This window comes from Salmo salar, chromosome ssa21, assembly GCF_905237065.1.
Source record: "Salmo salar chromosome ssa21, Ssal_v3.1, whole genome shotgun sequence".
Lineage (NCBI taxonomy): Eukaryota > Metazoa > Chordata > Actinopteri > Salmoniformes > Salmonidae > Salmo > Salmo salar.
The window spans coordinates 35,785,323-35,811,128 of NC_059462.1; the positions used below are offsets into that span (position 1 = coordinate 35,785,323).

General features: G+C 44.9%; 1 protein-coding gene across 3 annotated transcripts in view; it reads left to right on the plus strand.

Annotated features, from left to right (window-relative positions):
• znf385b (zinc finger protein 385B) overlaps positions 1-25,806 on the plus strand; it is a 173,366-nt gene that overhangs the window by 85,247 nt on the left and 62,313 nt on the right. The window contains exon 1 of one of the 3 annotated variants that reach the window (XM_014165176.2): positions 3,404-3,664. The exons of the other annotated variants lie outside the window; for them this stretch is intronic. Coding sequence (XP_014020651.2) covers positions 3,646-3,664 — 19 coding nt within the window. The 5' untranslated portion in view covers positions 3,404-3,645. Of the gene's footprint in view, positions 1-3,403; positions 3,665-25,806 lie in introns of those variants that run through there. 3 annotated transcript variants of the gene reach the window in all.

Genomic DNA, 25,806 nt, shown 5'->3' on the forward strand with positions numbered 1-25,806 from the left:
GTCCCTTACCCTCAGCTCCCCAGCAGTCTAAATGGCATCATGCTGTTGCAGTTGGAGGTGGTGTGTGTGTGCGTGTGTGCGTGTGTGTGTGTACGTGTGTGTGTCTTTTTGAGTGTATTGTATTACGAGTCAGGCCCGAGGCAGTCAGGAAATCATAGCAGGATTATGCAGTTGTGCTTCACCTGACACTGGTGATCATCCCAATCAGCAGCAGGTGACAGGCTTGGATGGCCACCACCATGACATATGTCAATACTCCCTCTGGTAATGTGAGCAGACCATGCCCAGCAGGAAAAGGAGCTCTCTCTCACACAGTCATGGGGCAGCCACTGGCTACAAATTGACATGAGATGTGAAGTTTGTTGACCAATTAGTAATTGAACCCCCTTGGATTCAAATGGTGAGAAGTGTCAGGGTGTGAGCAAGTGTTAGACAGGGGTGAGGGAGCGAGTGAGAAGGAGAGAGAAGGAGAGAGAAGTTAAAATAAAATTGATTAAGAAATAAGGAGTTTGCAAAGAGAGAGAGGGAGAGAAAGAAAAGAAGTAGATAGCAGTCAAATTAAGGAAGATTAAGTTGCGAGAGAGACAGACAGACGGTCTACATTAATGTGTGGAAGAAGCCTGTGAGAGCCAACGCTTGGAGAAGAGGCTGGGTCTGTGCTGCTATCCCCCTAAATGTTACAAGGATTGGTGTCCTATCGGCCTGTGCTAATGTGGATGGAGAGAAGCAGTTCTACTGTACAGTAAAATAACTTGACTGTGACATGCAGCTAGGGTTTTATTACATAAAACCTTTTTACGTAAAGTCCTTTATACCCTTAAGTGAAATGCTGGACTGAAATAAACCGACATGCAGTGTAATGCGTGGTAGATGTGTAACCCCTTTCAAGAAGAATTATGATGCCAGTGTCGAATGACCAAATATATAACCTGTAAAACTGTTCAATTGTTATACGCTTCCTATTGACAAATAGACTTTTAAAAGCATTTGTCTTAAGTACTTACTGAAGTACTCTGTGTGATTCTACACCCTAAGGAAATGGGTTAGGCAGATCGAGCCTCTGTCCCAAATGGCACCCGATTCCCTATATAGTGCACTACTTTTGACAAGAGCCTTATAGGTCCTGGTCAAAAGTAGTGCACTATGAAGGGAATAGGGTGCCATTTGGGATGCATGATGAGATTTCACACAGTAGTCAGACAGTGCTGTTAGCGTGTTATCGTAATACTGTTGACCCCCCTCTATTCAATCTCGCTTTAGCTATCTTTAATCGGTTCCAAATTGCCTCTAAACTCAGTCATGCGTGACTGGCTTTTATTTGTAAACATGGAGTTTGTGTCCCAAATGACACTCTACAGTATTCCCTATGTTGTGCACTACTTTTGACCAGGGCCCAATAGGCACTGTATAAGGAATATGGTGTCTTTTAGGACACAGCCGGAGATGCTTCATTTGTCAGCCTACAAGGTATTAAGAAGATTAAACATAATCAAAAAACCAATGAACAGATAATATTCTGATTGTGTGTATAATGGGTTAAGTGATATCAGAGCAATATTATTCACTGTATAAAACACTGTATAAAGCTCCCTAATTGGATACTGCTGGCAGGAGATACTCACAGTTTGTATGACACTTCTCACATGTCAGATATAGTTTATGGTTCTTAAGATTTGAGAAGCAAACGCCTGCAGTACGATGTGTTGGACAAGTGAGAGTATCTTGGAGGCTGATCTGATATGGTGTGGTATCAATTCAATCCAGCTTTTATGTGCCTGTCTCTTTTACTAGACATATGGCAGGTTGACAGAGAGTCTACAGTCTTGATCTGATCTAGGGCTCTTTAAAATCTGCGTTGCGGAGAACACGGATGGAATCACGGAATCTAGACATTAAAATGGAACTCACCAATATAAATGTTTTTAGTGAACTTAGTAGAAAATCAACTAAATGCAATGAACTCATGAGAAAATGCATTAATGTGCCCAAGTTAATCATTAGACATGAACAAAATTCATCAGTGATTCATATTTTCCTGCAAATTGTGAAACGGCACAGGAATGCCCTGTGTGTGTGTGTGTGTGTGTGTGTGTGTGTGTGTGTGTGTGTGTGTGTGTGTGTGTGTGTGTGTGTGTGTGTGTGTGTGTGTGTGTGTGTGTGTGTGTGCACGCATATGTCTACACTTTGTGTAGCTGTTAGCGGTGATGTTAATGATAACCTTCTTCTGGTTACCTTCTTCAAAGTAGCCTATGCCTTCCTGGCAGAATGATCTCATGATTATTTGCATCAATCCAGTGGCCATTTGTTTTGCAACCTCTGCAATCACGAGCGCTACAGAAACACAGCTCAAACCGCTGGTGTGCACTTGCTGGTGTATTTTAAGCATTGCTGTGGACTTAGAACATCCAATTTTGTGGTAAAAAAAATTACAAAAGATTTGAGAGAAAGAACCTGAAGAAACTGGGAAAAAAATGTAAACCTAGGGTTGGGTTGCTTATAGGCCCCAGCAGTTATTAACTGGGATTCCTCAGTGTTCACACATACTACATTATCCAAGGCAAGCTACACAATGACAACTGAGCAAAGTGAAGTCTCCTCAATCAGCTGGTGTTAAATTAACTTAAACGAATTCAGTAATGTTAACTAGGTGAAATTAAGTTAGTTACTGCGACAGTGTGCTTTTCTACTGTCTCGGTGTTGTGGTGTGGAGAGTTTTTGACTCTTTCATAGGAAACTCAAGACGCGATCCTGTGTGGGAACGCGAGGAAGCATACATTTTATAGGCAGATGGAAGGAATCCAGAGATATTTTAATAGTTCCGCGCTTAGCTTTGCATCTTGTTGTAAAGGGAGAAAGGTTAGACCGATGTTCCCTGTCAGTGTGTCTAGTGATCTAGTGTGTGTGTGTGTGTGTGTGTGTGTGTGTGTGTGTGTGTGTGTGTGTGTGTGTGTGTGTGTGTGTGTGTGTGTGTGTGTGTGTGTGTGTGTGTGTGTGTGTGTGTGTGTGTGTGTGTGTGTGTGTGTGTGTGTGTGCCTTTCAGCCAGCTGTAACCAGAGAGGGGGACAAGCTTGGGCTGCTGAGTAGCAGGCGACACTGTCCCCAGAACATCAGTCATGTCAGCAGGTTGGGGGGAATACCAGTCAAAACCCATAATGACCTTTACTGAGACATGGGTAACACATTTGGCTGAACAAACCCGGATTCAAATAGTATTCAACATCATTTCAAATACTTTATCTGTGTTTTGTTGAGCTTGCCTGGCACAATGGACCCAATGGAATGGTCAGAAAAATGCATAACTTAAGCATAAGCCATCTGGCATTTGAGGCAGGCTAGATCAAATACTTAAAGATTTCAAATAGTATTTAAATCCAGGTATTTGGGCTGGGCAACACACAGACCGCGGTGCACAATATTTTGACAGATCAGGGGCTGATATCCTGCTGGATCCACCAGCAGAATATAAGGGAATTGCCTTTCTCTGAATCACCTCTCTGGGGAAATTGACAGAAATATAGTTTGTGATGAGAGAGAACTCAACACCATTGTTGATGGCGGAGTAGCTACAGTTCAACTCTTCCACAAATCCTTTGCCAGCTCAGGATATCTGAGAGTGAAGCCAACCAGAGTGTTCAGTCAGGGAATATGAACAATCACGCCTACAGTAAGTGAAAATGCTTTTAATTACCAGTGAAAGTGTGTTGATTGTTATTTTATTCGCTTTAGCGTTCTGCTATTTTTCGGTGGAGTGTCCTCTTTCTCCTTCTCTAGTGCCCTGTCCTTACATCTAGTGTTCCAACCTCTACTGTCTGCTGTAGTGACTGATGGGAAAGATAAGGCAGTCCTGACTCTTGGAAACCAACTGCTTTCTCTCTGCTCATTCTAAACTCTAGGCTTTACACACCATGTGCTGCTGTTGTATTCTTGAATCTTGTGCATCTTGTGTTTCTCACGAGCCAGGAGGGTTTTTGTCAGGTAACACAATCTTAATTGCATTTCAGTTTTAGGAAATACAGCACATACAGAAATACAGAAAACCTGCAGAGATGCGTGACCTCCCTCCCTCCCTCCTTCCCTCATTCCTTCCTCCCTCCATCCCTGTCTTTCTGTCAGTGCTCTTTTGTGAATTCAAGTGATGTAAGTGTGCTCTTGATAAGTGTTCCCTTAAGGTACAATATAATGAAGTCACAGTGAATTTGTGTTTTTCTCCCCGACTGGGCTGATGGAGCTACGTTACTGAGAGCTGCCCATGAGGGGCTACCTCACATTACAACACAGCCGATGACATGATATTGTGTTACAATCTCTCAGCGTGTGACGTTCAAACGTGGAATTTATACCCGTTTATACCCCTACCTGTGAAGCTTGGTCAGACTAGGCATCTCCATCTCTTTCTCCTTCCTCTCTTCTCTCTTTCTCCTTCTCTCCCGTGAACTTAAAATGTTATCTCCTCTCACCAAGTGTTAAGTAAGAATACTTTCAAGTTTGTGACGTGTCTCTCTCTCCTTTCTCTCTTTCTCTTTCTCTCTCTCTCTCTCTTTCTCTCTCTCTCTCTCTCTCTCTCTCTCTCTCTCTCTCTCTTACTCTCTCTCACCCCTCTTTCTCTCTCTTTCTGTACGTGGTAATCACTAGTAGGCTCCTGACACTATCCCCTGTCCTGTAACATTGTTCCTTCTGCCTGAATCCTGAATCACAGCCAGCACAGCAACAAGGCTGCCTTGTGAAATGGATTGATTCAGACTAACCAGACTTGGGGATCCCATCCTGATGACAATAAGATAAGGAGGATTTGATCGGCTCAATTCAGGCTTGGCGTTTTTGGTTGTTTCCTCATCCAGAATGAGTGTTAGTTAGCCTGACCTAGATTTGTTACTCGGTTTGGGTTGACAGGCGTTGTGGGGGGTTGCAGCTGCCTGGCGACAAGAGAGAGAGAGTCAGTCTCTCTCTATCTCTTCTCTCTCTTTTACTCTTCGTGGGCACCTCCACTCGTCTTCTTCCAGGCAAAGATCTATCTCTGTTTTCATGCTCCCCACACCACATCCCTCCCTCCCTCCATCTCTCCGCCATCCCTCTCTCCGTCAATTTGCAGTCAATCAGTCACACCACAAACAGGGTGGGCAGCAAATCAGATCACCAGGAGGACAGGTCAACTGAGTGCTTTTACAAAGGGAATCTCTCGCAGCTGTCTATAGTCCAGGAGATAGACTTTACATGCTCCATGTTTCAGTTATCATGTTTCTGCGTGAGTAGCAGGGATTTATCCATGGCTTGACTTGATCCTTTCTACTGCTTTTTCACCGCATGCAACCTGCTCAAACTGCTTATATTACTTATGCTGCACACCAGTCCTCTGAGATATTTGGTGTTTGGTGACCCTTTTTACAGCCCACTATTGACAAGGTAGTTACTTAGAAATCACTCGTTAAAATTGTATTTTAATGCTGTAAAATAAAGTGTTCTCTATGTTCCAGCAGTATGTGTGTGTGCGTACGTTTGTGTTTCTGTGTGTGTGTGTGCCTCTGTGTCTGTGCGCGTGCGCATGCACGTCTGAGTGTGTGTGTGTGTGAGTGTGCTCACTTGTGTGTGTATCAAGTGCATCTCAATAAAGATAGAACTGGCTTGAAATCTGTATGGGGATTGACTTGACAGGAAGGAAAAGGTGTGTGTGTGTGTGTGTGTGTGTGTGTGTGTGTGTGTGTGTGTGTGTGTGTGTGTGTGTGTGTGTGTGTGTGGTGTGTGGTGTGTGTGTGTGTGTGTGAGAGTGTTTTATCTAATTTATTTTATCTGGTTCATTTGAATGCTCTGTGTGCAAGTGTTTTGACAAGCCTGAAAGGTGAATATATCTGGGTGATTATTATGTAAAAGTATCTTATCTTCTCTGATACCATATTTATTATGATGAATGTAGTTTAACAGATGCTTGAAACAGATAAGATCAGACACTAACTCTTTATTGCTGTTTTATGATGTTATGAAAGAGCTGTAAAGAAAAGCTACTATTTGGGATGTCATGGGCTCATCAATGAAACACTGAAAATAGATGCGCTATCCTTGATTCAACATTAAAGCTAGTTTTAGGCAGTGGTGCAAAGTACCTATGTAAAAATACTTTAACGTACTACTTAAGTAGATTTTTTGGGTATCTGTAATTTACTTTACTATTCATTTTTTTGACAACTTTTACATTCCAAATGTAAATAATGTACTTTTTACATTTTTCCTGACACCCAAAGGTACTAGTTACTTTTTGAATTCTTAGCAGGACAGAAAAATGGTCTAATCCACACACTTATCAAGAGAACATCCCTGGTCATCCCTACTGCCTTTTGATACTTAAGTATATTTAAAACCAAATACTTTTAGACTTTTACTCAAGTAGTATTTTACTGGATGACTTTCACTTTAACTTGAGTCATTTTCTATTAAGGTATCTTTACTTTTACTCAAGTATGAAAATTGGGAACTTTTTCCACCACAAGTTTTAGGTTAGTGCTCAACATCTACTATTGGCACAAGGAATGGTTAATATAATTTCCTGTGTATTTACTACTATTATAATAATGATGACTGATGGGTCCATTCAGCAAAGTTACACAGTCACATGCGCCGAATACAACAGGTGTAGACCTTACAGTGAAATGCTTACTTACAAGCCCTTAACCAACAATGCAGTTTAAAAAAAATATGAATAAGAATAACAAATAAAAATAACAAGTAATTAAAAAGCAGCAGTAAAATAACAATAGTGAGGCTAGATACAGGGGGTACCGGTACAGAGTCAATGTGCAGGGGCACCGGTTAGTTGAGGTAATTGAGGTAATATGTACATGTAGGTAGAGTTAAAGTGACTACCCATAGATTATAAACAGAGAGTAGCAGCAGCGTAAAATAGGGTCTGGGTAGCCCTTTGATTAGCTGTTCAGGAGTCTTATGGCTTGGGGTAGAAGCTGTTAAGAAGCCTTTTGGACCTCGACTTGGAGCTCCGCTACCGCTTGCCGGTAGCAAAGAGAACAGTCTATGACTAGGGTGGCTGGAGTCTTTGACAAGTCTTTAGGGCCTTCCTCTGACACCGTCTGATATAGAGGTTCTGGATGGCAGGAAGCTTGGCCCCAGTAATGTACTGGGCCGTATGTACTGTAGAACCTTTTGAGGATCTAAGGACCCATGCCAAATCTTTTCAGTCTGTTGAGGGGGAATAGGCTTTGTCGTGCCCTTTTCACGACTGTCTTAGTGTGTTTGGACCATGATAGTTTGTTGGTGATGTGGACACCAAGGCACTTGAAGCTCTCAACCTGTTCCACTACATCCCCGTCAATGAGAATGGGGCCGTGCTCGGTCCTCCTTTTTCTGTAGTCCACAATCATCTCCTTTGTCTTGATCACGTTGAGGTAGAAGTTGTTGTCCTGGCACCACATGACCAGGTCTCTGACCTCATCGTTGTCGGTGATCAGACCTACCACTGTTGTGTCATCGGCAAACTTAATGATGGTGTTAGAGTCGTGCCTGGCCATGAAGTACAGGAGGGGACTGAGCACGCACCCCTGAGGGGCCCCCGTGTTGAGGATCAGCATGGTGGATGTGTTGTTCCCTACCCTTACCACCTGGGGGCGGCCCATCAGGAAGTCCAGGATCCCGTTGCAGAGGGAGGTGTTTAGTCTCAGGGTCCTTAGCTTAGTGTTGAGCTTTGAGGGCACTATGGTGTTGAACGCTGAGCTGTAGTCAAATGAATAGCATTCTCACATATGTGTTCCTTTTGTCCAGGTGGGAAAGGGCATTGTTGAGTGCAATAGAGATTGCATCATCTGTGGATCTGTTGGGGTGGTATGCAAATTGGAGTGGGTCTAGGGTTTCTGGGATAATGGTGTTGATGTGAGCCATGACCAGCCTTTCAAAGCACTTCATGGCTACAGACGTGAGTGCTACGGGGGCGGTAGTCATTTAGGCAGATTATCTTAGTGTTCTTTGGCACAGGGACTATGGTGGTCTGCTTTAAACATGTTGGTATTACAGACTCAGTCAGGGACAGGTTGAAAATGTCAGTGAAGACACTTGCCAGTTGGTCAGCGCATGCTCGGAGTACATGTCCCGGTAATCCATCTGGCCCTGCGGCCTTGTGAATGTTGACCTGTATAAAGGTCTTACTCACATCGGCTGTGGAGAGCGTGATCACACAGTCATCTGGAACAGCTGGTGCTCTCATGCATGTTTCAGTGTTACTTTCCTTGAAGTGAGCATATACGTTATTTAGCTCGTCTGGTAGGTTAATGTCACTGGGCAGCTTGTGGCTGTGCTTCCCTTTGTAGTCTGTAATAGTTTGCAAGCCCTCCCACATCCGCCGAACATCGGAACTGGTGTAGTGCTATTCAATCTTAGTCCTGTATTGGCACTTTGCCTGTTTGATGGTTCGTTGGAGGGCATAGCGGGATTTCTTGTAGGCTTCCGGGTTAGAGTCTCGCTCCTTGAAAGCAGCAGCTCTAGCCTTTAGCTCAGTGCGGATGTTGCCTGTAATCCATGGCTTCTGGTTGGGGTATGTACGTAGGGCCACTGTGGGGACGACGTCATCGATGCACTTATTGATGAAGCCAGTGACTGATGTGGTGTACTCCTCAATGCCATCGGAAGAATCCCAGAACATATTCCAGTCTGTGCTAGCAAAACAGTCCTATAGCTTAACATCTGCTTCATCTGACCACTTTCTTATTGACCGAGTCACTGGTGCTTCCTGCTTTAGTTTTTGCTTGTATAGAATTATGGTCCGATTTGCCAAATGGAGGGTGAGGGAGAGCTTTGTACGCATCTCTGCGTGTGGAGTAAAGGTGGTTTAGAGTTTTTTTCCCCCTCTTGTTGCACATTTAACATGCTGATAGAAATTAGGTAAAACTGATTTGAGTTTCTCTGCATTAAAGTCCCCGACCACTAGGAGCGCCGCCTCTGGATGAGCATTTTCCTGTTTGCTTATGGCCATATACAGCTTATTGAGTGCGGTCTGAGTGCCAGCATCGGTCTGCGGTGGTATATAGACAGCTCTGAAAAGTATAGATTTAAACTCTCTTGGTAAATAGTGTGGTCTATAGCTTATCATGAGATACTGTACCTCAGACGAGCAAAACTTTGAGACTTCCTTAGATTTTGTGCACAAGCTGTTGTTTACAAATATGCATAGGCTGCCGCCAATTGTGTTACCAGGGGCCACTGTTCTATCCTGCCGAAAAAGCTTAAAACCCGCCAGCTTATTGTTAATCATGTCGTCTTTCAACCACGACTCTGTGAAATTACAGTTTTTAATCTCCCGTTGGTAGGATATACGTGCTTAAAATGTTGTCTATTTTATTATCGATTGATTGTACATTAGCTAATAGGACCGATGGTAAAGGTAGATTACCCTCTCAGCGACGATCCTTACAAGGCACCCGGACCGTCGTCCATGATATCTCCATCTTTTCCTCCTGCGAATCACAGGGATCATGGCCTTGTCGGGTGTCTGGAGTAAATCCTTCCCGTCAGAAGCGTTGAAGTAGAACTCCTCCAGTACGAGGTGAGTAATCACTGTCCTGATATCAAGAAGCTCTTTCCGGTCATAAGACACGGTGGCAGAAACATTATGTACAAAATAAGTTACAAATAACACGAAAAAACATACACAATAGCACAATTGGTTACGGGATCGTAAAACGGCAGCCTTCTCCTTCGGGCGCCATTATCACACTCCTCATTGGCTCAAAGTGGGGTCCCTCGACTTTTCTAGTGTTAATTCATTTCATTGCTGTTTCTGCCACGAAGAGGACTGAACAAAGTACACTTACTCCCCCTCTGTTCCTTGGTGGATTTGGGTGTGAGTTGTGTGACATTGTATTAAACATTTCACATGACAGTCTGGTACCATGCTTCTAGAAGGCATAAAGGCATTTGGAGAGGCCATTGATCATCGGGTTGTGTGACATTTCAGACGTAAAGCCTCTGTGGCTCGGTGACTATGAAGTGTGGTATGTATAGCAAGCTGCTTTCTCTAAACCCCCTATTGATGCGATTATACTAATAGCCCATCCTTGAAAACCTCTCTCTGAGGAGTTTTAACTTCTATAATGAAACGATCATTATGCAGCCTATCTGAAATAGAGGATGAACTTGTGGGAAAAGCACATTTAGAGAGTAAATTAGAAGCTGGCTTAACGTTCCATCAGGCTTCTCCTGAGACCTGTTTCCTTCAGCTCAGCTGTGAAGTGCTCTGCTCTGAGTCTGTCTGTCTGTCTGTCTGTCTGTCTGTCTGTCTGTCTGTCTGTCTGTCTGTCTGTCTGTCTGTCTGTCTGTCTGTCTGTCTGTCTGTCTGTCTGTCTGTCTGTCTGTCTGTCTGTCTGTCTGTCTGTCTGCCTGTGGCCTGCAGGGGCTATCTCTCTCTCTCTGTCATTATCTCTCTCTCTCTCTCTTTGTGTGGAGAACACCATTGGAGGCTGATCAACCTCCATTCTTAGGGCTTTAACTTACTTAAATAAACAGTAAGAGCAACATCAAGACTCAGCAAGACTCCTCTTAGCATAGCTACCCACTACATTTTTCTGTACCAAAAGACAAACATAAAAGCAGTGTCAGAGGAATTTTGAACTTAATCAACACTGTCACTGTCAGGTTGCCATGACAACTGTCACAATCACAGGGTCAAAGTAGTTGTTTTTTCTTTTTCTCTCACCCCTTGTGCCGGCTACGCAACATGACTGTTTCAAATGGGATCATATAAATATTTTACAGGTAACATACTAAATTCTGTGTGAAATAGGTATCTGTCTCTCTGACTCTTCTCTCTCTCTTTCTCCCTCTCTTTTGCTCTTTCTTTCTCTCTCTCTCTCTCTCTCTCAATCAAATTCAATCACATGCATTTATAAAGCCCATTTTACATCAGCAGATGTCACAAAGTGCTTATCCAGAAACCCAGCCTAAAACCCCAAACAGCAAGCAATGCAGATGTAGAAGCAATGTAACTAGGAAAAACTCCATAGAAAGGCAGGAACCTAGGAAGAAACCTAGAGAAGAACCAGGCTCTGAGGGGTGGCCTGTCATCTTCTGGCTATGGCGGGTGGAGATTATAAGAGTACATGGCCATTAAAGCCAGATCGTTCTTCAAGATGTTCAAACGTTCATAGATGACCAGCAGGGTCAAATAATAATCACAGTGGTTGTAGAGGGTGCAACAGGTCATCACCTCAGGATTAAATATCAGTTGGCTTTTCATAGCCGAGCATTCAGAGGTCGAGACAGCAAGTACGGTAAAGAGGGAGGGAGAGAGAGGGAGTTGAAGGAAGAGGGTTGAAAACAGCAGGTACAGTAAAGAGGGAGGGAGAGAGAGGGAGTTGAAGGAAGAGTTGTGAAACAGCAGGTACGGTAAAGAGGGAGGGAGAGAGAGGGAGTTGTAAAAATGGGGGTTGAAAACAGCAGGTACGGTAAAGAGGGAGGGAGAGAGAGGGAGTTGAAGAAAGAGGGTTGAAAACAGCAGGTACGGTAAAGAGGGAGGGAGAGAGAGGGAGTTGAAGGAAGAGGGTTGAAAACAGCAGGTCCGGTAAAGAGGGAGGGAGAGAGAGGGAGTTGAAGGAAGAGGGTTGAAAACAGCAGGTACGGTAAAGAGGGAGGGAGAGAGAGGGAGTTGAAGAAAGAGAGTTGAAAACAGCAGGTACGGTAAAGAGGGATGGAGAGAGAGGGAGTTGAAGGAAGAGGGTTGAAAACAGCAGGTACGGTAAAGAGGGAGGGAGAGAGAGGGAGTTGAAGGAAGAGGGTTGAAAACAGCAGGTACGGTAAAGAGGGAGGGAGAGAGAGGGAGTTGAAGGAAGAGGAGTTGAAAACAGCAGGTACGGTAAAGAGGGAGGGAGAGAGAGGGAGTTGAAGAAAGAGGGTTGAAAACAGCAGGTACGGTAAAGAGGGAGGGAGAGAGAGGGAGTTGAAGGAAGAGGAGTTGAAAACAGCAGGTACGGTAAAGAGGGATGGAGAGAGAGGGAGTTGAAGGAAGAGGGTTGAAAACAGCAGGTACGGTAAAGAGGGAGGGAGAGAGAGGGAGTTGAAGGAAGAGGGTTGAAAACAGCAGGTACGGTAAAGAGGGAGGGAGAGAGAGGGAGTTGAAGGAAGAGGAATGAAAACAGCAGGTACGGTAAAGAGGGAGGGAGAGAGAGGGAGTTGAAGGAAGAGGAGTTGAAAACAGCAGGTACGGTAAAGAGGGATGGAGAGAGAGGGAGTTGAAGGAAGAGGGTTGAAAACAGCAGGTACGGTAAAGAGGGAGGGAGAGAGAGGGAGTTGAAGAAAGAGAGTTGAAAACAGCAGGTACGGTAAAGAGGGAGGGAGAGAGAGGGAGTTGAAGAAAGGGGGTTGAAAACAGCAGGTACGGTAAAGAGGGAGGGAGAGAGAGGGAGTTGAAGAAAGAGGGTTGAAAACAGCAGGTACGGTAAAGAGGGAGGGAGAGAGAGGGAGTTGAAGAAGGGGGGGTTGAAAACAGCAGGTACGGTAAAGAGGGAGGGAGAGAGAGGGAGTTGTAAAAATGGGGGTTGAAAACAGCAGGTACGGTAAAGAGGGAGGGAGAGAGAGGGAGTTGAAGGAAGAGGAGTTGAAAACAGCAGGTACGGTAAAGAGGGATGGAGAGAGAGGGAGTTGAAGGAAGAGGGTTGAAAACAGCAGGTACGGTAAAGAGGGAGGGAGAGAGAGGGAGTTGAAGAAAGAGAGTTGAAAACAGCAGGTACGGTAAAGAGGGAGGGAGAGAGAGGGAGTTGAAGAAAGGGGGTTGAAAACAGCAGGTACGGTAAAGAGGGAGGGAGAGAGAGGGAGTTGAAGAAAGAGGGTTGAAAACAGCAGGTACGGTAAAGAGGGAGGGAGAGAGAGGGAGTTGAAGAAGGGGGGGTTGAAAACAGCAGGTACGGTAAAGAGGGAGGGAGAGAGAGGGAGTTGTAAAAATGGGGGTTGAAAACAGCAGGTACGGTAAAGAGGGAGGGAGAGAGAGGGAGTTGAAGAAAGAGGGTTGAAAACAGCAGGTCCGGTGAACAGGTCAAGTTTCCATAGCCGCAGGCAGAACAGCAGAAACTGGATCAGCAAGCATTTCAGCAAGCATTTCGCTACACTCGCATTAACATCTGCTAGCTATGTTTATGTGACCAATAAAATTTGATTTGATTTGATTTTAGCAGCATAACCAGGTGGACTGGGAACGGGGACAGCCAGGAGTTGTCAGGCCAGGTAGTCCTGAGGCATGGTCCTAGGGCTCAGGTTATCCGGGAGGGGAGAGTGAGAGAGAGAGATGGGAGAATTAGAGGGACAGGACACCAGATAATACAGGAGAATTACACCAGATAGGACAGACTGAGCTTAGCCCTCCGGCACATAGACTATTGCAGCATAGATACTGGAGGCTGAGACTGTGGGGGTCTGGGGACACTGTTGCCCCGTCTGAAGATACCCCCGGACAGAGCCAACCACGCCCTCTCTCTCTCTCTCGCCTTCTCTCTCTCCCTCTCTCTTTCTCTCTCTCTCTCTCTCTCTCTCTCTCTCTCTCTCTCTCTCGCCTTCTCTCTCTCCCTCTCTCTCTTTCTCTCTCTCTCCCTCTCTCTCTTTCTCTCTCCCTCTCTCTCTCCCTCTCTCTCTCACTCTCTCGCTCTCATCGTGCTGCATATACATCATTAAAGTTTAAAGGGACAGCCTGCCTGTTCCATCATTATTCAAGTGGCCAGGTAATGGGTTTTCATTGAAGGAACATTTGCATAATCAAGTTTTATCATTTCCAGTGTATATCTCATCAAATATTGACTCGCTCTAGTTGAACGTCTCATATACTACATGGTGAGTACATGTATTATGGATGAATGGGGACTTTCTCTCTCTCTCTGTCTCTCTCTGTCTCTCTGTCTCTCTGTCTCTCTCTCTCTCTCTCTCTCTCTCTCTCTCTCTCTCTCTCTCTCTCTCTCTCTGTCTCTCTCGCTCTGTCTCTCTCGCTCTGTCTCTCTCGCTCTGTCTCTCTCGCTCTGTCTCTCTCGCTCTGTGTCTGGTCTGCTTGCCAACAATCAACAGGGATTTAGATAAGGTGTGAAAATATGGCGAGAGTAAAAACTGGGTTGGCACTGGGCTGGAAGAACAGACTTGAGACAGACTAAACATGTAGGCCTACTTCTGCCACTGAATGTTATTTTCTGGAAAGTGGCTTTTTGTGAAATCATTACCCCAGCTTTGACTTTGTCTGCTTGATTAGAAAAATGTAGTAATGAAGTTGCTCCTGTAACGTTTTTTTGTAATGTGGGAGGTAGCATGAATCAGAATTGAGCAGGTCTGTGTAGAATAGATGGTACATTAGAAATACTGTATGTTACACAATGTTTTCTATGCAAGTAACATCATAAGCGCTCGCCATGATCTGTGTGTCTGGTGTGTGTTGAGTACAATGGTGTTTGCAGCAGTGATGGTGAACCACAAAGCTCAGCAGAAATCCCAGTGGTCCCTCCCTGCCTTCCTCTTCCTCCCCAGTCTTTATCTCCTATCTCTAATTATACTGTAGCCTCTATAAACTGCTCCTCTCCTCCTGCTGGGGTGACATTGTAATTATCTTTCAAATAATGACAGCATAATGCACACAGAATTAAATACAACACTATATACTAGTATTGTATTATGCGCATTGAGCGTTCTGTAATGCACTCTATAAATGCAATATTATTACATCGCTATGTTATTATTATATGCCATTTAGCAGACACTTTTATACAGAGAGACTCACAGTCATGCATTCAGCCATTTTCACATGGTGGCCCCAGCGGGAATCGATCCCACGACATTTGGCATTGTAAGCGCCATGCTCTACCAACTGTGCCAGACAGGACCACGTTGCTAATACCTCACAACCCATTTGCTATGAACCAGATATGTGAGAGATCACTGAAAGCTAGATAACAATCCCCTAGACAGACAATCCCCTAGACAGACTTTGTGAACTACATTATTACATCAACTATGAATTTCACCAGCGGGCTGAATGATAATGTCCGTTAGGGTTGATAAAGTAATAGCAGCAGTAAGTACATTTGGAGGAGGCTGAGGGACAGCCACTTAATGCACAAAGCCCACGCACTGGGAGACTGTGGAGAATGATGTGCCTGGGTGCGCCCCAAATCCTATTTCCTATATAGTGCGTAGCGCTCTGGTCAAAAGTAGTGCGCATATAGAATTTAGCAGACGCTCTTAGCCGGAGCGACTTACAGTAGTTAGTGCATACATTATTCATACGCTACATGACCAAAAGTATGTGGACACCGGGGCGGGGTGGTAGGTTAGAGCGTTGGACTTGTAACTGAAAGGTTGCAAGATCGAATCCCCAAGCTGACAAGGTAAAAATCTGTTGTTCTGCCCCTGAACAAGGCAGTTAACCCACTGTTCCTAGGCCGTCATTGAAAATGAAAATGTGTTCTTAACTGACTTGCCTAGTTAAATAAAGATAAAATAAACCTGCTCATCAAACATCTCATTCCTAAATCATGGCCATCAATATGGAGTTGGTCCCCCCCTTTGTTGCTATGCAGATTCCCCTCTTCTGGGAAGGCTTTTCACTAGATGTTGGAACATTGCTGTGGGGACTTGCTTCCATTCAGCCACAAGAGCATTAGTGAGGTTGGGCACTGATGTTGGGCGATTAGGTCTGGCTAATAGTTGGCGTTCCAATTCATCCCAAAGATGTTCGACGGGGTTGAGGTCAGGGCTCTGTGCAAGCTAGTCAAGTTCTTCCACAAACCATTTCTGTATGGACCTCGTTTTGTGCACAAGGGCATTGTCATGCTGAAACAGGAAGGGCCTTCCCCAAACTGTTGCCACAACGTTGGAAGCACAGAATTGTCTGGAATGTCATTTTATGCTGTTGCGTTAAGATTTCCCTTCACTGGAACTAAGGGGCCAAGCCCCAACCATGAAAAACAGTCCCAGACCTTTATTCCTCCTCCACCAAACTTTACAGTTGGCACTATGCATTCAGGCAGGTAGTGTTCTCCTGCTATCTGCCAAACCCAGATTGGTCCATCAGACTTCCAGATGGTGAAGCGTCATTTATCACTCCGGAGAATGCATTTCCACTGCTCCAGAGTCCAATGGCAGCGAACTTAACACCACTCCAGCTGACGCTTGGCATTGCAATCTTAGGCTTATGTGCGGCTGCTCAGTCATGGAAACCCATTTCATGAAGCTCCCGATGAACAGTTCTTATGCTGACATTGCTTCCAGAAGCAGTTTGAAACACAGTAGTGTTGCAACCGAGGACAGACAATTTTTACACACTTAAAGCACTCCCGTTCTGTGAGCTTGTGTGGCCTACCACTTCATGGCTGAGCCGTTGTTGCTCCTAGACATTTCCACTTCACAATAACAGCACTTACAGTTGACCAGGGCAGCTCTAACAGGGGAGAAATTTGACGAACTGATGTATTGGAATAGGTGGCATCCTATGACGGTGCCACGTTGAAAGTCACTGAGCGCTTCAGTAAGGACATTCTACTGCCAATGTTTGTCTATGGAGATTGCATGACTGTGTGCTTGATTTTATACCTGTCAGCAACGGGTGTGGCTGAAATAGACAAATACACGAATTTGAAGGGGTGTACACTTACTTTTGGCCATGTAGTGTCCTTTTTTTCGTACTGGTCCCCCATGGGAATTGAACCCACAACCCAGGCGTTGCTAGCACCATGCTCTACCAACTGAACCAGGGACATTTGGGATGCCGCCCTAGCCTCCAACGGCTTGCGATAGCATCTTGTAAAATACAATTTGGTGCTGACTGCCTACGGCTGGAACATTTTTATAGGACCTCCAGGGATTCTAGATATGTGTGCCAGTGCCACTGGCGGTGTTTTAGTAAACATTAGTCTTTCTTTTACAAATAAGATCTGGGCTGTGGGGAGGCTAGAGAATCAGCTTTCAGAGCTTAGGGGATGAGGGGATGGATGATGCTCTACAGTTTCTGTGTGTGTGTGTGTTAATTAGAGAATAAGCTTTTTGTTTTATATAGCGTGAGAGGGGGATGTCTGGGGGGGATGTGTGTGAGTGTGTGTGACAGAGTTCCCCCCCCTTTCTGTTCCTAAGTCTCCATGGAAACGATGGAGCTAAAACAACAATAATTTGCACAACAAGGAACAACGTAATATGATATGAATTTATTGATAACAGCAAACACTCAGGTGCGTGTGCTGAAAAGGAATTTAACACCACTGTGGTAACATCACTCTTTCTCAGAGGAAAAACGTACCTTGATTAAACAAGTCACATCCACATACAGTTTCATTGTAGAAAGTACTCTCAGAACTGAGGTACAGTACAGGCTCTCATGTAGTGGTCATGTGCAGTACCAGGTGCCATACAGTGTTACACAATGTTAAGTGTTACTGTATTACAGAGTACTAGGCAGTATTAGATAACACAGAGAGAGACTGTTCAACAGACTTTAGATCTTTAGATCTTGTTTCTTTGATTTCATGTAGTATCTTGTGTTGTTTTTAGTTGTTTTCAAGTAGATGGTTTTAGCTCAGTGGGCTAACCCGATCTTGAATCCCACAAACAATTAACGTTCAGTCACATGATCACATTACTTCTGTTATTAACTCACAATTATCTGATTATTCATACATTCCATTTCCTTTTTTAGTAATTTACACATTAGAGATTTTATCACACAGAGCGGAGGGAAGTTGAGAGATTGAGTGGTGCCATTTTTCTTTCTTTGTCTCTCTTGTGATTTGCAACAACAACACATTGCAATCTGATATATTGCTGTTCTCTTCAATAGTCCAGGGGAATCTCCACACTCCTCAGGAAACCATAGCAATGCATCATGTTCTCTTGCATTCACATTCCAATAACGATCTGTAGCCTAGCGGCTGCTATTGGTCACTTGCCCCCTGGTGTCATAACACTAGTAGAGTTCACAGGTGCACAGAAAACCTGAAGGATCTTTGAAAGGTTCTGGCTGCTGTTCTCACAGACATTTCCCTCCCAGAAGGCCCATAATAACAGATAAATCCTCTCTGTGACTCCTTGGAAGGAAGGCCTCCTATAGTTATTTTCTTTCATGTTGGAAATAGATTCTGATTCCATTCCAGGATGTTTTACAAACATGTACTGTACACCCCGGAGCTCTCCACCACCTCCTTCTTCTCCTCCTTCTCCTCCTTGCTCCTCCTCCTCCTCCTCCTTCTTTCTCCCACACCCAATGCAACAGGATTTAGTCACACACCTTGTGAGTCACTGTACACACACATTGAGAGAGACAGAGATAGATTGGCCACCCACTCAGATAGTGTGATGAAAACACAACTGGTTGTATAATATGTGCTCAGTTCCCCATAATGTCCATAGACATAGCCTGCGTCCCTATGTAGCCCTATGGGCCCTGGTCAAAAGTAGTGCACTACATAGGGAATAGGATGCCATTTGGGACGCAACCTTAGATCCACTCAACAAAGGGCAGCGTGAGACCTCATTCCAACTCAGATACAATATGTAACATACGCCTATTCTACTCAGTACTGTATATAGTACATGACAGAACCTCTTTAGTATTTTTAACTGACACTCAACCTTAAACCTACACAAAGAGGCTTAAGTACACTAGACTCTCAATATCATCTTCTGTCAGTAATGTTTGACATGTGTATGCATAATCCATTTAGAGTAGACTGTAGTGAAATATATCATTTATGTGCTCCAATGTTACTAAAAGTGGCAGCAGAGGCATATTATAAGATATCCTAGCTTACCATGTTGAAAAACATTATTGTTCACCTCCTTTTAAAAGTAACATTTTCGGAAGCAGTAAAAAAAACGTTTTTAAAAATCTGATTTGTAATGTCAATTCAAATCAAATCAAATTGTATTTGTGACATGCGCCGAATACAACAGGTGTAGACCTTACCATGAAATGCTTACTTACAAGCCCTTAACTAACAATGCAGTTCAAGAAATAGAGTGTGGGGGGGGGTCAATGTAAATAGGCCATTTGATTAGTTTAGTTGTTCAGCAGTCTTATGGCTTGGGGGTAGAAACTGTTAAGGAGCCTTTTGGTCCTAGACTTGGTGCTCCGGTACAGCTTGCTGTGCGGTAGCAGAGAGTTGCCGTTGTGATTCAGTCAGTGGCTCACTTGTTCCTGTGGCACCTATGGAACCTACATGCAAATCCACTGGTTTATCTTTAGTGGAGAGCTGTCCCTGTGGTTACATGTGGTTGAGATTATAGGAAAAATCACACATTTCTCTCAGACTGTAGGATTCTCTATGCCTGTTTTAACGACAGATTAAGCCAGTGTGTGTTTGGTTATCTCTCTCTCCATCATTCCCTCCTCCTCTCTTCCTCTCCATCATTCGTTATTTTAGGAGTTCATTGTAAGAAACCTCATCTCTAATATCCTAATCAAAATCTACCTTTATTTATTCATCATCAGTCCAGGACATCACCAACTGTTTGTGTTGCTGTGCAGTATAAGGACATGAACTTATTTTCAGCTGTAATGCCATTTTCCCTGCTCATCAGGTGATTTTCTTCAGAGAGAACACAAACTACGTTTGCAAATAAATTGAGTTCAAAAGCACAAAGATCCAACTTGTTTTAACTACCTAAGACCCCGAGGTACAGTATACAGCCATGACGGAGACTTCTCAAATCTGCATTTAAATTGAATTTGGTCTGTTATTAGATTTTCTTCCTGAAATGTTTGGTGCATGGCTGAGTCAATGGCTGTTTCCCAAATGGCACCCATTCCCTTTATAATGCACTACTTTTGACCAGGGCCCAAAGAGCTCAAGTTTAGCGCACTAGGAATTAGGGTGCCATTTGGGATGCATACAATGAATGTTCATCCTCCTCCTAGACATCTTAATAACTACACTGTCTGTCCTCTAGTCTGGAATAATAAATAGTTGGATCATTTCATAGCCTTGTAATAATCACAGAGATGCCTAAAGAGGACTGTCTAATATCTTGTTAGCCGGTGGGGAGGCAGGAATGGACAGCTGATATATGAGTCCAAAAATGGTACCCTATTCCCTATGGAGTGCGCTACTTTTGACCCCTATTCCCTATGAAGTGCACTACTTTTAACCAGGGACCTGGTCAAAAGTAGTGCACTACATAGGGAATAGGGTGCCGTTTTGGGACACAGATATGTATTTTGTTACAGACCCAGACAGGCTGAGTATGTGCCTAGCATTATGTTCTTCATTTATGTGGATTAACTGAACTGTTTTATAGCCTAAACCCTGGTCATATTTTAGCAATTTTAACCAGCGTCCGAATTCACTCACGCAATGGTAATTCTGTTCTGTAGGTGAACCACAGTATGCTAAAATATTAAACTAAAGATTAGTCCATCTTAAATACATCATTCAACTTTTTAATTGGGTTTTAAGAAGTAGGTCCTCCGTGGACGTATTTAAAGTGTGAAATCCGTTATTTTCCGGGGAAATGGAAAGATGAACCAGGTCTAGAATAGCACTGAATTAACTGTTTATATTCTGTAACTCTAAATGGAAGAGAAGAAATCTACATGTTACATACAGTATATTCCATGAAAGAATAATCTAATAATATTGAGAAATAATATGAGAATACACAAATACTCAAAGCAGGAATGCCCTCAGTGTTCCAGTTCAGTGGCCAGGCCTTCTCTCTGGGGTGTCATTACACTGTTTTATCTCAAAGGGACACCTTGACTGGCCCGATACTGCATCAACCTGTCTGTCTGTACCCCAGATGGCACCCCATTCCCTACATAGTGCACTGCTTTTAACCAGCGCTCACAGGGCTCTGATCAAAAGTAGTGCACTATATATGGAATAGGTGCCATTAGAGTTGCACACTTACACTACCCAGCCTCATGTTGATAGGTTCTGTGAGATGGCCTGAGTAAAATTAAGTTGCCCCAAGATACTGATTTAAGGTCAGTTTTGCTTTTTCCCTCTAATGGTTAAGGTTAGGATTTGGGGAGGGCAATCTGATCCTTGATCAGTGCCTAGGGGCAACTTCTATTCTAAGCTGTGCTGACCATGAACCTTAGCTAACAGTGTTATACACGAGCACTGTAATCCTATCATTTTATTCCCCCTACCTAGTGATATGAATTCACTGGCCCTGGAAAAACAACTGAAGGTTAAAGGCACATTCCCTTTCTCATAATAGGATGAGATTAGATTCTTATTTATTTTCTCCTATTACTATGATAATGCTATTCTTGTAAACTTTTCAGCCAAAATGCAAAAACATTTTCATTTTATACTTATTCCCTATTTCAAATGGACCTTTCTTGTATTTCCTTGATATCGAATCCTACAGATGGTCTCATTGTTGAAAGCCTAATTTAATGACTACAGTGAGCGTAGTGTACAATGATAAGTAACCATTGATGTTTCCGCCTTGTTGTTCATGTACCAGAGTCAGAGTGAGCGAGTATGTGCTCCCAGGCTTGATAATGTGGGTGGAGAGAACATGGTGTTGGGTAACCCAGCCTTGATAATGTGGGTGGAGAGAACATGGTGTTGGGTAATCCAGCCTTGATAAGGTGGGTGGAGAGAACATGGTGTTGGGTAATCCAGCCTTGATAAGGTAGTGGAGAGAACATGGTGTTGGGTAACCCAGCCTTGATAATGTGGGTGGAGAGAACATGGTGTTGGGTAATCCAGCCTTGATAAGGTGGGTGGAGAGGACATGGTGTTGGGTAATCCAGCCTTGATAAGGTAGTGGAGAGGACATGGTGTTGGGTAATCCAGCCTTGATAAGGTGGGTGGAGAGGACATGGTGTTGGGTAGCCATTGGGGAAAAGAGCAATTTCACACCGCGCGCCATTTGATTTGGAATGGTAGACTGTAATGAGACTGGAGTGGAAAGAGAGGGGAAGGGAATGATGGAGAGAGAGAGAGGAGGTGGGAATGATGGAGAGAGAGAGAGGAGGAGGGAATGATGGAGAGAGAGGAGGAGGGAATGATGGAGTGAGAGGAGTAGGGATTGATGGCGAGAGAGAGGAGGATGGAATGATGGAAAGGGGAGGAGAGAATGATGAGAGAGAGGAGGAGGAGGGAATGATGGAGAGAGAGGAGGAGAGAACGATGGAGAGAGAGAGAGAAGCAGGGAATGATGGAGAGAATGATGGAGCGATAGAGGAGGAGCGAATGATGGAGAGAGAGGAGGAAGAGCGAACTGATGGAGTGAGAGAGAGAGAGAGAGAGAGAGAGAAGGAGGGAGTGATGAAGAGAGAAAGAGGAGGGAATGATGGAGTGAGAGAGGAGGAGGGAATGATAGAGAGAGATAGAGGATGAGGGAATGATGGAGAGAGAGAAAGGAGGAGGGAATGATGGAGAGAGAGTAGGGAATGATGGTGAGAGAGAGGAGGATGGAATGATGGAGAGAGAGAGAAGGAGGGAGTGATGAAGAAAGAAAGAAGAGGGAATGATGGAGTGAGAGAGAGAAGGAGGGAGTGATGGAGAGGAGAGGAGAGAATGATGAGAGAGGAGGAGGAGGGAATGGTGGAGAGAGAGAGAGAGGAGGAGAGAACGATGGAGAGAGAGAGGAGGAAGAGAGAATTATGGAGAGAGAGGAGGGAATGATGGAGAGAGAGACAGAAGGAGGGAGTGATGAAGAAAGAAAGAGGAGGAGTGAATGATGGAGTGAGAGAGAGAAGGAGGGAGTGATGGAGAGAGAAAGAGGAGGAGGGAATGATGGAGAGAGAGAGGCGGAGGGAATGATGGAGAGAATGATGGAGAGAGAGAGGAGGAGGGAATGATGGAGAGAATGATTGAGAGAGAGAGGAGGAGCGAATGATGGAGAGAGAGAGGAGGAAGAGCGAATGATTGAGAGAGAGAGAGAGAGAGAGAGGAGGGAATGATGGAGCGAGAGAGAGAAGGAGGGAGTGATGAAGAGAGAAAGAGGAGGGAATGATGGAGTGTGAGAGAGAAGGAGGGAATGATGGAGGGAATGGTGGAGAGGAGAGGAGAGAATGATGAGAGAGAGAGAGGAGGAGGAGGGAATAGTAGAGAGAGGAGAGAGAGGAGAGAGTGATGGATAGAGACTGAGGAGGGAATGATAGAGAGGGAGAGGAGGAGGGAATGATGAGAGAATGATGGAGCAAGAGAGGAGGAGCGAATGATGGAGAGAGAGAGGAGGAGGGAATGATAGAGAGAATGATGGAGCAAGAGAGGAGGAGCGAATGATGGAGAGAGAGAGGAGGAGGGAATGATAGAGAGAATGATGGAGCAAGAGAGGATGAGCGAATGATGGAGAGAGAGAGGAGGAGGGAATGATGGAGAGAGAGAGAGGAGGGAATGATGGAGAGAGAGAGGAGCAGTGAATGATGGAGAGAGAGAGGAGGAGCGAATGATGGAGAGAGAGAGAGGAGGGAATGATGGAGAGAGAGAGGAGCAGCGAATGATGGAGAGAGTGAGGAGGAGCGAATGATGGAGAGAGAGAGAGAGAGGAGGGAATGATGGAGAGAGAGAGGAGCAGCGAATGATGGAGAGAGAGAGGAGCAGCGAATGATGGAGAGAGAGAGGAGGAGCGAATGATGGAGAGAGAGAGAGGAGGGAGTGATGGAGAGAGAGAGGAGGGGGGAATGATGGAGAGAGAGAGAAGGAGGGAGTGATGGAGAGAGAGAGAGAAGGAGGGAGTGATGAAGAGAGAAAGAGGAGGGAATGATGGAGTGTGAGAGAGAAGGAGGGAATGATGGAGGGAATGGTGGAGAGGAGAGGAGAGAATGATGAGAGAGAGAGGAGGAGGAGGGAATAGTAGAGAGAGGAGAGAGAGGAGAGAGTGATGGATAGAGACTGAGGAGGGAATGATAGAGAGGGAGAGGAGGAGGGAATGATGAGAGAATGATGGAGCAAGAGAGGAGGAGCGAATGATGGAGAGAGAGAGGAGGAGGGAATGATAGAGAGGGAGAGGAGGGAATGATGGAGAGAGAGGGAAGGAGGGAATGATAGAGAGGGAGAGGAGGAGGGAATGATAGAGAGAATGATGGAGCAAGAGAGGAGGAGCGAATGATGGAGAGAGAGAGGAGGAGGGAATGATAGAGAGAATGATGGAGCAAGAGAGGATGAGCGAATGATGGAGAGAGAGAGGAGGAGGGAATGATGGAGAGAGAGAGAGGAGGGAATGATGGAGAGAGAGAGGAGCAGTGAATGATGGAGAGAGAGAGGAGGAGCGAATGATGGAGAGAGAGAGAGGAGGGAATGATGGAGAGAGAGAGGAGCAGCGAATGATGGAGAGAGTGAGGAGGAGCGAATGATGGAGAGAGAGAGAGAGAGGAGGGAATGATGGAGAGAGAGAGGAGCAGCGAATGATGGAGAGAGAGAGAAGCAGCGAATGATGGAGAGAGAGAGGAGGAGCGAATGATGGAGAGAGAGAGAGGAGGGAGTGATGGAGAGAGAGAGGAGGGGGGAATGATGGAGAGAGAGAGAAGGAGGGAGTGATGGAGAGAGAAAGAGGAGGAGGGAATGATGGAGAGAGAGAGGAGGAGGGAATGATGGAGGGAATGATGGAGAGGAGAGGAGAGAGTGATGGATAGAGACTGAGGAGGGAATGATAGAGAGAGAGAGGAGGAGGGAATGATGGAGAGAGAGGAGGGAATGATGGAGAGAGAGGGAAGTAGGGAGTGATGGAGAGAGAAAGAGGAGGAGGGAATGATGCTGAGAGAAAGGAGGAGGGAATGATTGAGAGAGAGAGAGAGAGAGAGAGAGAGAGAAAGAGAGAGAGAGGAGGAGGAGGGAATGATGGAGAGAGAGGAGGAGGGAGTCATGGAGAGAGAGAGAGGAGGAAGGAATGATGGAGAGAGAGCGAGGAGGAGGGAATGATGGAGAGAGAGAGGAGGAGGGACATGGAGAGATAGAGAGGAGGGAATGATGAGTGAGAGGAATAGGGAATGATGGAGAGAGAGAGGGGGAGGGAATGATGGAGAGAGAGGGGGAGGGAATGATGGAGAGAGAGAGGGGGAGGGAATGATGGAGAGAGAGAGGGGGAGGGAATGATGGAGAGAGAGAGGGGGAGGGAATGATGGAGAGAGAGAGGGGAGGGAATGATGGAGAGAGAGAGGGGGAGGGAATGATGTAGAGAGAGAGGGAGAGGGAATGATGGAGAGAGAGAGGGGGAGGGAATGATGGAGAGAGAGGAGGAGTGAATGATAGTTAGGTGGTGAGGTGTGCCCAAGGAGCCAGGGTTCCGGTCTAGAGGCACGGTTTCGACTGCTCCTACAATCTTGCTTCGGTACTGCAGTTTCACTGATGCCCGGCCCAGAAACACAATTTCCATTGATGGCCGCATGGAGAAGTCAGATTAGAAAATTCTTAATAAGACACTTTAGTCAGCACCTTTATGCACAAAATATCCACAGATTTTTTTTCGTCACTCACCAACGAAGATATTAAAATATTATATTCATCCAATGTCTGCTATGTTTTTGGATGACATGATGAAATCGTCGCTGCTCACGCTGCTCCCTGGGCGCACTGAGTGCTAGTGCGCATGTGAAATTGGGCTGTGTAAACCGGATGCAACCCGGATATAAATGGTCCATGAATTGGTGTATGCGAACGTGAGTAGATTATCTAAAACAACGGTCGGACATCTTGGACGCAGTCTCCACTTCTTTATTACTCAGTGGGTGTGCAGAACACTCCCATAATACACCACAGGAGGGTCAAACCATCAGAACAGAAAATGTAACAACTCTTATCTCTCAACCTTCATGTCACGTTATTTACCTCTCCTTTTAATATCAAGCTCTCAAAGCTGTCAACAACTTTTAGTTTTGTATTTTTTTACTACTTGGCAGCTTTACTG